The sequence below is a fragment of the Chaetodon trifascialis genome, chromosome 10 (genome assembly GCF_039877785.1).
Source record: "Chaetodon trifascialis isolate fChaTrf1 chromosome 10, fChaTrf1.hap1, whole genome shotgun sequence".
NCBI classification, from domain to species: domain Eukaryota; kingdom Metazoa; phylum Chordata; class Actinopteri; order Chaetodontiformes; family Chaetodontidae; genus Chaetodon; species Chaetodon trifascialis.
Genome location: NC_092065.1, coordinates 4,083,239 through 4,099,169, shown reverse-complemented (window position 1 = coordinate 4,099,169; position 15,931 = coordinate 4,083,239). Strand labels below are relative to the sequence as shown.

Sequence of the window (15,931 nt, the reverse complement as noted above, 5' to 3'; positions counted from 1 at the left end):
GGAACATTGGTTCCGATTAACAGTTCCACATCAGCATCAATGGTTGGAATTTTGACAGAGTTTAGGTGAGACCAGGCACTCAGTTCTTCCTGCCGGAATCGCGGGTCACAGGCATCTTGCACTGTGTGTACACATCAGGTAATTCAAAGTAGGTGTTACTGTTGAGTGCAGCTATCTCCAGTCCTGAGATGATGTGACTATCGACAAACCTTTTTTGGTTCATCGTTTTCAATAGAAATATAGCACTTCTTCCTCTAACCTTTAGCTCCCTCATGAGTCGCTCAGAGCAGAAAGTGGCTGTACTGTCGGAGTCTAAGAATGCATACGTGGTCAGTATCTTGCTGCCTTTGTTGGCCTTGATCTGTACAGGTACAATTGCCAAGACACAATCCTCTGCTCCGGCCCCTATATGTCCACATGTCTTAGGAGAAACTACATGACTGTTCTCTGTTGTTTGCTGCTGTGCGTCCTCTGATTTGATCTCTTTCTTTGAATGAATGTGGAGGATGGTAGGATGCTTCAGGTTACACAATTTGCAAGACAGATGCCTATGACAGTCTTTGCTCATGTGTCCAACAGTTAAACACCCAAAACAAACACCTTTCTGTCTTAAGAGGTCAATTTTCTCTCGGTGCAACTTCTCCGTTATGGGACACAACTCCAATTTGTGACCCTCTTCACACAGCACCCAAGACACTTTTGTTGATTCATCAGGTAAGTTTTTTTCTTTTGCATTTCAGTCACGGTTTTGGAATTGACAGCCGTCACAGAAGTTGCAAAGCTACTTCCTTTTCCATTGATTTGAGCCTGTGAGACTTTGTTTCCATTTTTACAATTTGGTGATGAAACAGCTGTGTCCTTAAGGTTTCCAAAAAGTGGATTAGAAACAATAGATACTTGTCTCTAAATGAATTTGACAATGTCACTGAAACCTGCTTGACGTTGATGCCTCTCTTGCAGCTCATAAGCAGCATTCCTCCATTTTTCCCTCAATTTATAAGGTAGTTTCAGGATAATAGCACGCGTGTTAGATGGCATGTTCATCTCTGACATATAACTGACATCTTCCATAGCATTACAACAGACACAGAGAAACAGTGAAAAAGCTTGCAAAGCCTTGATGTCCTCTGATTTCACTGGTGGCCATCCCAGAGCTTTCTCCATATATAGCTATTTTTCTGCTCATTTCCAAATCGTTCCTGTAAGAGTTCTTTTGCTCTTTGATATCCCCTGTCAGGTGGCATGTGTTGACAACTCTTAACCAGTTCTCTTGGTTGTCCTTTTGTATATTGTTCTAGGAAATACAGGCAGTCCAAACTGCCAGCTGCCTTTCCTTCCACTCCTTGCTGATATGCTCTTATAAATGCACTATACTCAAGTGGGTCTCCATCAAAGGTTGGTATATCTCTTGAAGGGAGTGAGAGTGAGGACTGTTGCTGTATCAGAAGAGCTGTAATGTCATTTTGCCGTTGCATGATGGTTAACAGATTGCATTGGTCCACATCGGTTTGCATTAGGTCAGTGTATTGAATGGGTTCCTGCATAATTTTCATGGTGGGTTCCTGCATGTGATGTACATGAAAAGCTTCCTGAGATCCTTGAAGCATGCTTGGCCTTGGATTCAGAACACAAGGCCTTGGTCCACCATGTGCAAAATTTTCCTTGGGTCGTGCACCTATTGATATGCCAGCTTTGCTCCCTCCTAGTGATGGATGATGGAACTGGTGGTTTGACTGGTTGAGCTGAGCCTCCATTGGCACTGCAGCTTTACTGCTGCCTGTAGGTGGATGATGGTCTGACTTTATGGGCTGTGCATCCATTGACGTTGCAGGCTTGCTACCTCCTGATGGTGGATGATGGAAATGATGGTTTGACTTTGTGGGCTGGATCTGGATTGTGGATTGCAGCTGCGTCTCCTGCCTTGGCCCTGCCTGACATCCGCTGCAACTGCTACTGCTATTATTACATCCACTGTCACTGTTACTGTGATTGCTTGTCTGTCTCTCTGTCTCTCTCTGTCTCTGACTGCATTTCTGTCTGTCTGTCTGTCTGTCTGTCTGTCTGTCTGTCTGTCTGTCTGTCTGTCTGTCTGTCTGTCTGTCTGTCTGTGTCTGTGTCTGTCTCACTCTCCCTCTGTTGCTCTCCCTTGAGGCAGATGGCCGCCCACCCAGAGTCTGGTTCTGCTCGAGGTTTCTGACTGTTAAAAGGAAGTTTTTCCTCGCCGCTGTCGCCAAGTGCTTGCTCATGGGGGAATTGTTGGTTCTCTGTAGATAAAAGAGCTCGGCCTGTACCAGCTCTATATGGAAAGTGTCCTGAGACAACTTCTGTTGTGATTTGGCACTATACAAATAAAATTGAATTGAATTGAATTGAAATTAAATGGTTTGAATTTTGTAGAACAAATTCTATAGCAGAGGGCCTGAGAGATGATTTGCATTTTGTTCTCAGGTAATAGTGATTTCAGTGATTGATGCAACTCTTTGGTTTCCACACACAACTTTAAGAACACTTCACGCATTGTTGACACTTCAGACACATTTTCCTTTGAAGTCATTAGTTGCTGGATTTCCTTTGTTAATTTATGGAGTTTCTTTATTCTGAGAGTCCTTTGCCTTTGTTGTGATATTATTTTTGCTTCCAATGCTTTAAAAGTGAGTTTGATTGGTCTTTTATCACATTCGCTTTTTTTTTTCACTTTGATGGACAGCTGCAGCCACGTCATCCATTTTGAGTGATTTAAATGCCAGAGCTTTATTTGAATTGTAGCAGGATTTACCTGTATCCCTTTTGTGAGAAGGCCAATCTCTTCCACACGGCTTAACAATTCTCAATCAGTCCTACCGTGATTCTTCAGCGTTGCTTTGTCCAAACTTTCTTTGTCTTCATCTGCTTGATTGGACTCAGCTGGCATGGAGTAGGCTGGGGTGCAGCAAGAAGCATAGTTTTTCAACAAAATGTAAATCTAGCTACAATAAAAGCCACTTCAGGGAATCTGAAGTTATTTCCAACTCATGGTGGTGTGTAAAAATGAGGTCCTCCATGGATATGAGTTTTACACTTTATTCACTTACAACTCTTTAAAACAAACAAAAAACTCCTACAAAAGGCCATGTAGGAGCCATTCTTATTTTGTCTTGGTATTTGAGTTGGTATGTCTTTTTGGCTTGTTTTGGTTGGCTTTGGTTTGGTTGACATTTGGTTTGGAATTGTGACACCTGCTGGCGGAAATTTGTACCTGCATGTTGGAAAGGTAAGGCTGTGTGGTGATTCACCTGGCTTAATTGGCCCAGGTGAATAATCAGGCGTTTTTTTGGGGTTTTTTTTGGAACATTGAAACAGCTCCTATTGAGCATTTGGCATTGGACTTTGGGCAGGAACAAAAAGATGCCAGCAGGCAAATGATTTTCAATTTCACATATTTTATGTTGTTTTACTTGACGGTTTAAGTTGGAAAATGGACAATTAATGGACTTTGAAAACTGGAAGAATCTTTTGTTAAAATGTGGAATAAACCATTTGTTGAAAAATTGAAAACACCTTATGGCGTCAAGATATGTGCTTAATAGAAGACACAACAGGCCAGGTGCTAAAGACTTAAAAATGAGCTCCTACAAAAGACAAAAATACTAATATGTGACACAAAACCCATCCAGACCTCACACACACACAGACACGGTTGAAAAACTGTGTGGCTTCCCTGATCCTGATTTCCTGGGCCTCAGGGACAGTTTAGTGGCAGAGGTAATATCTGGTCTCCCATTGGAAGTCCTGCAGGGTTTTGAGATCATTTTGAACTGAAGCAGACATCAGGGGGGTATTCCACCTAGGAGGTTCAACAAACTCTGAGTTTATCCCTGAACTCTGAGTTGACTTACCCTGAGATGGGAAACTCTGAGTTTCTGGTTCCAGGACAGCTGATCAGAGTTAGTTCAATTAACTCTGAGTATGTTCACCTTGAGTTGTGCGCTGCACAACCACTATAAAAAGCCATCATCAATGGAGCCCCGATACCATGAGTCACCATGACAACTAACCTAAAAAGATCAAGTTATTTTACCCCGCTGGAGTTGGAGGTGTTATTGCAGGCCTATGCAGAGTATGACCACAAATGTAGTACCACTGCAGCAGCGAAGGAGAGAGAAACGGCATGGGAGAAAATTGCTTCCCAAGTCAACGCATAAGTTTAAATGTATTCCACTGACTTAACATTTAACCATACTTAAGATCGTAGCATACAGTTATGAATATGAATAGGAAGAAAAATCTGATTTTCATTTAGGTGCAATCAAACAGGGAAGAAACGGACTTGGAAGCAGCTGAAAATGAAAAATAAAAACATCATTCAAAAAGGTAAGGCATATTTTGCTAGGCTATGATTGTACCTCACTTTGATTTTAATTTTTTTTCTTTTTCTTAATTGACTTAGGCTATTAAAGTAAATCAGTGGCTACTTCAAGTAGTAATTTAAACCCCTAACAAAATGTTGTTTTAACACGTCATCTCACTTAATATCCCACTTTGTACATTAACACTTGATACAATATTTACACATTTTTATTTTATATGTATTGAAGTCATTTAAAATGTCACGATGTGTCCACGAACACCCAATAAAATACTAATTTAAAAAAAGATTAACGTTTGTGTTCTGCTCAGCCAACAGAGGGAAGGCAGAGGCCCGAAAAACGGGTGGAGGGCCACCTCCACCACCTCTGACAGAGGCTGAGGAGCTGGCCCTCAGCCAAAACCATGACCGACCGGTGGCTGAAGGCATCCCCGGGGGAAGCTCATCTGAGCCTGTCACCCCCCAGGACACGAGTGCCTACATCAGATGCAAGTATACATTTGTGTCTTTTTAAAAAATAAAACATATATAACACTTCTTATATATGAAACTATATGAAATCTCCCCCCCAACAGTTGTGGATGGTGTCATCTGCCTCGTTCAGCCTCCTAGTACGGAAACAATTGAACACCCTGCAGCTGTAAGTATTACATACTCAGATCTAGCCTCAAGTGGTAGTTCAAAATATTCTGAAACAGTATCTTTTCCTGCATCACAGGAGGATGATGATGATGATGATGATGATGATGATGATGATGATGATGATGACGATGATGATGATGATGATGAAACGCTGTCTGCTGCCACAGGGAGCAATCCAGAGAGGCCTACTGAAGTGTGTCTTAATATTATGTAAAGCTACTGGCAGTGCTCTGCCCATTCACATTCCTTTACATTCATGAGTGGAATTATGGATATGTATTGAGTTGGATATGTACACTGAAGTGATGAGCATAGATAATGGACAAACAACTAACACATTCTCGTCCTTCAACAGAACATGGCTGGGCATCACCAGGAGGAGCGTCCATCAACTTCCACAGTGCAGCTTGACACCGTGAGATTTTAGGTCAATACCATGTTAAATCTGTATGTAAAACTGTAGGATTTGTAGGACAGTGAAGGAGTTGTATAGAGTCCACCTCATCAAGCGTTTAGAGAAAAGTGAAAAGGAAATGGTCTATTTGGATCGCCAGATTAGAAAAACAGACCTTGAAATTCTATTACTGGAACGCCAGTTGAGGTGGGTGCACTTCAAAGGTGAAATATGTTAATGGCTGGAGCTATATTACAAATCCTAACTGCTGCTTTTGTACTTTTAGGAAACAAAGAAGACCAAACCTCATGTGAAGTTGTCATTATTTGCCTGTTTTAATCAAAAAAATTTCTGCTGATTAGGTCCCTTACAGCCCTTCCATCCTGCATGTCTGTAGGGCAGATGGGATGGTCATCCTCAGGGTCATTCATTTGTACGGCAGGGTGTTGCTCTCCTCTAATAGTTGCAATATTATGGAGAATAACACATGCCACAATGATGTCACATGCCCTCTCTGGGTTGACCCTGAGCTTACGCAGGCACTGGAACCTGGATTTGAGTATGCCTATGGCCTTCTCAAACCGGGCTCTAGTCCTGCAGTGGGCCACATTAAAACGTTGTTGGGGCCCCAGCTCAGGGTCAGGGTAAGGGGTCAACAGAGTGGGCTGGCATGGATAGCCTCGATCTCCCAGTAGGTAGGCATCAAACTCTCCTGTAATTATAGAGGACATATTTGAGTGCATTAAAAAGGGAGACAAAGAACATTTGTACAAGTTTTAGCTTCCTTGATGCATGCAAATCTGTTGCTCAGACTACACACCCCGGTAGATCCAGGAGTCATGTACAGAGCCAGGCCACTTGGCTTCTACATTTGTAATGATGTAGGCTGCATCACATATGATCTTCACAGTGCAGAGAATGACATGAGTTACAGTGTACTGTAATGCATACATTTTCATGTACGTACATCATTTTAAAGATGGTAGGTCATAAACCTGGACATTGATGCTGTGAAAGGATTTTCTATTCACATAGTCCCCTTTGTTTTCTGCAGGCGCTGTAGTAGGAATTTGTGTCCCAGATGCATCCTATTACATTTGGAAGCCCTGCAAAACAACAGCTAATTAAACTACTGAACCCACTCTGAGCTCACAGCAGATTGTATATCATAATTTAAAATAATGGAATATATGATTTTTACATCAGTTACCTGCAATCCTGTGGACCCCCTCTTTGATGTTTCTAAGAGGTTTGTGTCCAGGGAACACTACCATGATTGGTAATAGCCATTTCATTGTGAGAGTCACTTTCCTCACAGCTTTACACACTGTTGCCTTTCCATGGGTCGGAAGATTTTCTCGCGACGTAAAGCATTTCAAATCAGTTGGGCTTCGATATCAATCGGATTGGGAATGATCGGGCAATCCATGTCTACCAGCTTTCTTCATGTGGGAGGAGACAGGTAGAAACTCAGGGTTTCTTATAGTAAACCTGCCAGCGATCAGGTTATGTTCACGGAGTCTGTTACCATGGTGACTGACTCAGAGTTTCACTTACCACGCTTTCTGGAATGGAAAACTCAGAGTTTCCCTCATCTCAGGGTTAACTTACTCTGAGCTTTCACATAACCCGCTTTCTGGAATACCCCCCTGGATTGATGCTTCTGGAGAAAAGACCACGGTTTATCCTTCACGTCAAACTTGGCTTCAAATTATATTTCAAAATCCTCAAAGGTTTTGTGGAGAAGCTCCTTGAAGTCTGATACCTTTGATATGAGTCTGGCATTACAACCAGTCTTGGACTGAAAGAATTTATAACCCCAGCGCACTTTGTCAAATTAGGATTGGTGCTTCCTAGCTTGAGCATTGATCATCTGAACTGCGCGCATCTCACGTTGCCCCCTGTACAGGCAGTGCTCCTATTGAATAGATTAATTGGTACAAGTCGGGGACTGCAACTGGGCTGAAGTATTTTCTGTTAAGCAGGTCCATGTCTTTGGCTAGGTGGATAGTAATAGAGTTTGTAATTTCGATCCATTGTTTGCTTTTTCTGTCGTAAGGAGTCCCTCTAACAAATGCGCCTTGAAGTGACATTTGGTTCAGTTTTTCTTTTTCTTTTCCCGTGTTACCTGCTGATGTGGAGGGCAAGGCAAGGCAACGCAAGGCAAATTTATTTGTATAGCACAATTCATCCACCAGGCAATTCAAAGTGCTTTACAGAAGCAATTGTTGGTTTCTTTGTAGATAAAAGAGCTTGGTCTGTACCAGCTCTATATGGAAAGTGTCCTGAGACAACTTCTGTTGTGATTTGGCGCTATACAAATAAAATTGAATTGAATTGAATTGAATTGAATTGAATTGAATTGAATAGAAGCATAAAAATACATTAAAATCATACATTTCAAAGAGAAAGAAAGGAATAAATTAGAAGAGAATAGAAAAAATAAAAATAAAATAAAATACAATTAAAGGAAAATTAAAACAGAAGCCAGTAAAAGACAATAGTTCAAGCTTTAGAATGATTAAAATCATTGAGCAGATATATTTACTTTAATCGAAAGCTTTAGCAAATAATAATGTTTTCAACCCTGATTTAAATGAGCTGATAGTTGGTGCAGACCTCAGGTGTGCAGGGAGAATGTTCCACAGGTGAGGAGCATAATAACTGAAAGCTGCTTCACTTTGTTTGGTTGTGATTCTGGGAACACACAATAGACCTGTCCCTGATGACCTGAGAGGTCTGGATATGGGGTCCTAGACCATTTAATCCTTTGTAGACCAACAGTAAGATTTTAAAGTCTATTCTTTCACTCACAGGAAGCCGATGTAGTGATCTGAGGACTGGTGTGATATGGTTCATTTTTCTGGTGTTTCTGAGGACTCGTGCAGCAGCATTTTGAATCAGCTGTAGCTGCCTAATTGTTTTTTGTTATGTTTAGGCCAGTAAAGACTCCATTGCAATAGTCAAACCTACTGAAAATTAATGCATGAACAAGTTTTTCCATGTCTTCTTTGGACAGACATCCCTTTATTCTGGTTATATTTTTCAGGTGGTAGTAGGCTGATTTGGTAATGAGCTGTAAATGATTAATAAAATTCAGGTCAGAATCAATAATTACACCAAGATTTCTGGCTTTATCTGTTGTTGTCAGTGACATGGAGTTAAGTTGAGCACTGATCTTTGACCTTTCATTTTTGGGGCCAAAAACAATTGTGTTATCTTCTGTGTTATCTGCATTAAACTGAAGAAAATTCTGGCACATCCACTCATTGATTTGATGAATACACTCACTCAGTGAAAGTAAAGTAATCATGTGATGACACAGAAATATAAAGTTGTGTATCATCTGTGTAAGTATGATAAGAAATATTATGATGCTCCATAATCTGAGCTAGGGGCAACATATAGATATTGAAAAGAAGTGGTCCGAGAATGGACCCTTGTGGCACCCCACACATCATCTTTTTTCATTCAGACACATGCTCACCAATTGACACAAAGTAGTCTCTACGTCATGGTCTGGTCAGCCACTTTGTATTTATATTGACCCTTTTTTCCCTTTGCTTCAGCTGGCTCGGTGCGGAGAGGCGGGGCCGTCGGCTCAGGGGCGAGGCACACGAGACGCACCTGCTGCTAATCGGCAATTAGCCGGCTTCTTATGCTCCGCTCACACTGATTCCTGTGCCAGGCTATTCCTCAGTCCAGCCATGTTCACCCGTGTCTCTCGTCCTCGAGCCTTTCTCTAGTGTGTATTAGAAGATATTTGTGCTATCCGCCAGTTTTGCTAAGGGCATGTTTTCAGTTTCAAGCTTACATAAGTCTTGTCTCTCCCTTTTTGGAGTTTTTCTGTTTTTTTGATTACTTTGGGTTTTCCATAGAAATTATTCCTCCGCCAGTTTTGTTTTTGGGCGTGTTTTCTGTTACAAGCATCTGTAAGTCTTGTCTCTCCCATTTGGAGTATTTTTTGTTTGTTTGTAGACTTTGAGTTTTTCCCCTCGTGGTGCTTTTAGTTGTACTTTGTTTTCTAATAAAGTCCAGGTTTGTGACTCTGCAATTTTGGGTTCTGGCCTTGATTACACCTCGTAACACTCTATCTTGTAAATAGGATTTGAACCAGTGTAGTACAGTCCCAGTAAGTCCCACCCACTTTTCCAGTCTGTCAAGAAGTATGTCATGATCAACCGTATCAAAGGCAGCACTGAGATCTAATAATACTAAGACTGAGGTTTTGGAAGCATCATTATTCAGATGTATATCATTTAAAAATGTTATAAGTACAGTCTCAGAGCTGTGGTGTGGACGAAATCCAGAAATGCATTAAAAAGATTGTTCTGCATCAGGAAAGCACACATTTGTTGAAAAACAACCCTTTCAATAATTTTTCCCAGAGAGGGAAGATTTGATATTGGCCTGTAGTTACTTATTACTGAAGCATCCAGATTAGTCTTTTTCAGGAGAGGTTTTATTTCTGCAGTTTTCAAGGCCTGGGGAAACTGACCGGACTGAAGAGAATTATTTATTATCTGCAACACATCTGGAGCTATACAATGAAAACATTTTTAAAAAAGTTTGTTGGCAGAGTATCAAGGCAGCATGTTGTGGATTTTAACTGTTATACAGTTTCTGTCAGCCTTGTATGATCTAGAAGGTTAAAATGTGCTAGATTAACTGGAGAACAAGAAGTCACAGATGGACTTATCATTTTGTCTGAGCTGAAGCTGCGCACTGTTTGTTTTATCCTTGAAATTTGAAGTGTGTTATTGTGATGTACTGCCCTCGAATGACACCTGGGGCCCGTTTCACAAAGGAGGTTCAACAAACTCCGAGTCTAATCCTGAACCTCGAGTTGATCTAGCCTGAGATAGGAAACTCAGAGTTTCCAGTTGCAGAACAGGTGATTTGGGTTAGTTCAATCAACTCAGAGTAAGTCAACTCAGAGTTAAGCGCGTGCACCACGACTATAAAAAGCCAACATCAATGGAGCCCCGATTCGACGAGTCACCATGGCAACGGGGAAGAGGAGGGCTGCGTTTTTTACCTCTTTGGAGCTAGAAATCTTAATGCGCTCATACAGCGAGTTTCAACACGTTTTTAGAAAAAAGTGCAACACCGCTGCAGCCACAAAAGAGAGAGAGAGACGGCGTGGGAAAACATTGCTGCTCGGGTCAATGCGTAAGTTTAAATGTAGTCCTTTGCAATCGCAATAATATTACAGGGGAAAACTGCTTGAATGGTAGCTCATTAATTTATTTCATGCAGGTGCAATCCTGCGGGGGAGAAGCGCACTTGGCAGCAGCTTAAGATGAAATATAAAAACATTGTTCAATCAGATAAGACCCCGGCATAATTAAATAGGGGTACCTCATTTTGATCATGTTTTACATTGTAAAGTAAATATTAAGTGGCTGTTGTTTTATCCCCAACATAATGCTGTTTTCACACACATAAACGTCTTCTCATCTATATCATATTCTGTTAAATAATTAAGCCTATTTAAACTAACACAGACCTCTGCTCAGCCAACAGAAAGAAGGCAGATGCCCGCAAAACGGGTGGTGGCCCAGCACCGCCACCTCTAACGGAGGCAGAGGAGCTGGCCCTAAGCCACAATTTAGGAAGGCCAGTGGCTGAGGGAATTCCTGGAGGGAGCTCATCTTCAGAGCTCACCCCCCAAGACACGAGTGCCTTTATAAAATGTAATATGCCTAGGCCTATATCTCTTTTAAGCCTATTCATAAAAATATTTATTTCCCTCTCATGTCTTTTTTTTTTTTTTTTGTCCCAACAGATTCTGATGGTGCTATCTGCCTGGTGGAGCCCCCTCATGCCACAACAGACCTTGTGACTGTAAGTAGGCAATACTCCAAAGATTTTGCCAAATGGTAGTTTAAGTATACTGAAACATATCACTCATCTAGGATGAAGAGCATGAAGAAACTGTGTCTGCTGCCTTTACAGAGGGGGATCCAGAAAGGCCTATAGAGGTAACATCTTGATATGTTACTGATAGTTCTCTTCCCATTTACATTTCTTAACATTCAACAACAATATAGAGTGTGACATTTAGCCTACACTGAAGTATTAACACATTCTCATCCTCTTTAACAGGGCATGGCTCGGCAGCAGCAGGAGAGTCCCTCAACTTCCACAGCACAGATTGACACAGTGAGATGGATGTTCAGTAAACACCAGAGGTTCATTCCGTGGAATTCATGTGCAACTGTATAATTTAATGTCCTCCTTATGTATTCCCAGTTACCAGTAAAAGAGATTTATAAAATTCACCTGCTGAAAAAAATCCAAAAAACCAACAAAGAAATGCAATACTTGGACCGCCAGATTAGGAAGGCAGATTTAGAAATTGAAATACTGGAACACAAATTAGAGGTGGGTGCATGGTCACAGGTGAATTATGTTAATTATGTTAACTATTGGAACATTAACTAATCTAGCTCTTTTATTTGTAGGAAATAAAGAAGACCAAATGAAGTGTGTATTGTGTCTTTATTTGACTGCTGTGGTGGTGGTGGTGGTGGTGGTGGTGACTCAATCTCTGAAGTGACTATGGCATATGGTGTCTCTGACTGCTCTGCCGTCCTGCATAGCTGGCAGGTGGATGGGGTCATCATCAGGGTCTTCAATTTGTAGGGCAGGGTGTCGCTCTCCTCTAATAGTGGCAATATTATGAAGAACAACACATGCCACAATGATATCACAGGCCCTCTCAGGGGTCACCCTGAGGTGACGTAGGCACTGGAAACGGGCTTTCAGCAGGCCTATGGTCATCTCCACCCGGGCTCTTGTCCTGCAGTGAGCCCGGTTGAAGTTCTGTTGGGGGCCTGGTTCAGGGTCAGGGTAAGGAGTCAGCAGCCTGGGTTGGCATGGGTAACCTCTGTCACCCAGCAGAAGGCCATCAAACTCTCCTGTAATGTGTAGGGGACACATCAGAGTATATTTAAGGAGGGAGACAGGTGAATTATATTGTGCAAATCTTTAGGCTGCTTACCACGTTGCAGTCTGTTGCTCAGGTTAGACTCGCGATAAATCCTTGAGTCATGAACAGACCCAGGCCACTTGGCCTCCACATTGGAAATTAAGTATGCAGCATCACATACGATCTTGACAGTGCAGAGAATGACAGATGTTGAATTATGATGCAGTCTTTAACATTTGAAACAGTAGTCAATCTACATGTACCTGCACATTTATGCTGTGGATGGACTTCCTATTCACATAATCTGCTTCATTATGTGAGGGAGCTGTGATGGGGATGTGTGTGCCATCTATGCAGCCAATCACACTGGGGAATCCTAAAAGAAATTAAAATTACTAATCCCATTCTGAGATTGCAGCACAATGTCATTAATGGAATATAATTTAAAATTCATTTGGATCTCTGCATCATTCACCTGCAATCCTGTGGAACTCCTCCTTGATGACTCTGACAGGTTTATGTCCAGGGAAAACCACGAAGATGGGTAATAGCCGTTTCAAGGCGAGGCAAACTTTTCTGACCGCCCTGCATACAGTTGCCTTGCTTAAGTGCTCTGCATCTCCGATGTTATACAAAAAACTCCCATTTGCAAAGAAACGCAGCGCAACACACAATATCTGCTGGGATGTGAGAGCATGACTACGGCTGGTAATGTTGCAGATATAAGGACGGATTAGGTTGTGGATGTAGGTGATGGACTGCGACGTGAAACGGTACCGTTCAAAAAGATAATTGTCTGGAAATGCCAGAACATCTATGCGTGGTCTGATAACCATCTCCCGACGAATATTTAATTCCCTGCGCAGTAATGCTGCACCTTCATCCACGGGATCGTTGTCAAAAGGACATGCCATAGTGGAAAAGTGGACTTCTCATATACGCCGACTGGCTGATTTTTTTTTTTTAAATAACAGACGGCAGAACTACGTTATACCAAAACTCGCCTGCTGCCTGAATGAATGAGGAAATCAAAAAACGTGTGGCTGACAGGGGGCGGAGACAGAGAGAAACTCGAGGTTCATTGAGAAAAACCTGGTCCCGACCAGGTTAGGTTCATAGAGTCTGTTACCATGGTAACTGACCGAGAGTTTAAGTTACCTCTCTCTGTGAAACAGGCTAGAGTTACCCCTCCTCCTCTGGTTTGAGTTACCTCCCTTTGTGAAACGGAAAACTCCGAGTTTCCTTCATTTCAGGCTTAACAAACTCAGAGTTTTCACAAAACCTGCTTTGTGAAACGGGCCCCTGGTCAAATGGATTGCTCAATGTGTGTAAACACAGGGACGCCATTTACAGCTGCCAAAACTAGGACGCTTCATCTTTCTAATGTTACACAAAGTTATCCAGCTACCAAGACTCAACATCAGCAATTTACAAGTTAGCTTTGACTAGAGTGGAAGAGATTTTGCAATCAAAAATGTTTGAATAAAATTTACACCCGCAGAAGAAAATAATTCCACGGACTTAGTATTAACTAAAACAGCTTACAGTTTCCATAACGTTAGTCATGTACAGGCCCTATTCCACATTCGGCATTTTCTCGTTGCGGTGTGTCTTTAACTGTTCGCGCTCCTTCAACGACAGCCCACCCCCTACGCTGTGATTGGCTAAATCCCTAACAACAACAACAACAACAACAACAACAACAACAACAACAACAACAACAACAACAACCCAACAGATCCAATATAAGGCATGAGCCAGTCATTGATTCGCCATGAATCTCATGTTAACTTTACATTTGGCTAATGCACCGTCCATCAAATCTAGACAGAAATGTAACGTACACGGCATTAGTGTATCAGCTAATGAAGTATTTTGTTTTAGCTGCTTGCTGTGTTTAAAAGAAAGAGACAAAGTAGAAATGCCTCAGACAGTTTGCTTTTTATCGTGTTGATCCACTGATGACTATCTACTTTTGATTGTGCCAAGCTCGGGAACAAAGATCACGTCCCGAACACGTCCCACTTCAGCACAAGTATTTAAGCTCACCTGATTCATTCATTTCCACTTTGACTCTGTCTTCACAGGACTCATAACAAACGAGCATTACAGCAAATCCCTCACCGTACACCATGGACCAGGAGCTCATCCCTCACCCCTTCATCAGTCTTATAGGGAGGCCTGTGTCTAAATCAAGTTTTAATAATATTATTATTGCAGTTTATATTGTGCTCACATGATGGATATTCCTGAATTAAGATGTGACTCATGAGAATTACCACAAATGACCTGAAACACAGAAGATCAGAGGTCAGATATTACTCCAGCAGATGAGAGCTGAAGCAGCCATTTGGAGTCAGCTGGACGCAACAAGTATTAATTATGCCTGTTATATCATATTTATTAACACAGTCTATTACACAAAATACGGTAAAGGTTTTCCTTCTTGGGGCTGCACGGTGGCGCAGCAGGTAGTGCGCGTGCCTCACAGCAACAAGATTGCCGGTTTGATCCCCGGGTCAGGCGGGGCCTTTCTGTGTGAAGTTTGCATGTTCTTCCCGTGCATGCGTGGGTTCTCTCCGGGTACTCCGGCTTCCTCCCACAGACCAAAAACATGCTCACTAGGTTAATTGATGACTCTAAATTGTCCGTAGGTGTGAGTGTGAATGTTTGTTTGTCCTTGCATGTGGCCATGCAATCGACTGGTTCAGGGTGTACCCCGCCTCTCGCCCATTGTAGCTGGGATAGGCTCCAGCCCCCCGCAACCCCGAAAGGGATAGGCGGTATAGATAATGGATGGATGGGTTTTCCTTCTTTGTGAAGCTGCAGTTATATCACCAAGCCAGCAGAGGGAGCTCTCCGACAGCGCCACAATCACTGGTATGTAATCCTCTGTCCACATGAATGCAAGTTCTTTTAAAAATAAATATTTCTCCAGGGTTATGTGAATGCACACAAGTGTCATACAACAAATCAGTAGGTAAGTATGATAAGTTCAAGGTACAGTACAAGAAAATTCCATTCTGATGTATCAGCGTATTTCTTGCTTGGGTTAAAAGTTTACATGATTATTTATTCACGAATGAATAAAGCTCCACTATCTACAACAGTGTACTTTAGTGTTGAAAGTATTCTTCATTTTTATAAATCTTTCTTCCTAAAGAGACCAGTTTCTTTCAGCAACGGGCCACAATGTCCCCTCATCTCCCCTCATGAAGCTCAAACACAGCTTGACGAGCTGTACAACTAATCCTTTGAAGCAGAGCTGCAGCCAGTTACTGTAAGCATACAGTTGAGGTGAAAATGGCAGAACTGGATGGAAATAATTTTGGGATCAAATGAGTTTTGGAGAAGGCTGTCAGCGGAGCTGTGATGGAAGTGTGTGAGTGCAGGGAGGGGATGGAAACACTATTGCATGACACAGCACTTTGTAAAACATCTGTACTGTTTCAAGGTCACTGATTGGTCACCCACTGGCATCTCAGCATACTATCTACACACATTGTGCTAAACACTGTGGGCTCAGGCATCTTCATCATCATTTAATCAACATTTTTGTCTCACTAAACTGTCACCATGCAACCACCATTTTATCTGAGACGCCTGTGTTTTGTGT

General features: G+C 42.0%; 1 protein-coding gene across 1 annotated transcript; it reads right to left on the bottom strand.

The window, feature by feature from the left end:
* Positions 1-12,035: 12,035 nt before the first annotated feature.
* LOC139337060 (putative nuclease HARBI1) lies at positions 12,036-13,229 on the bottom strand (the record flags this gene model as incomplete). Its single annotated transcript, XM_070971380.1, has 4 exons — positions 12,791-13,229; positions 12,579-12,691; positions 12,388-12,499; positions 12,036-12,304 (listed from the first exon to the last, which is right to left on the bottom strand). Coding segments are annotated over exons 1-4 (933 nt in total), but the record flags the coding sequence as incomplete, so codon positions are not given.
* Between the last annotated feature and the right edge of the window lie 2,702 nt (positions 13,230-15,931).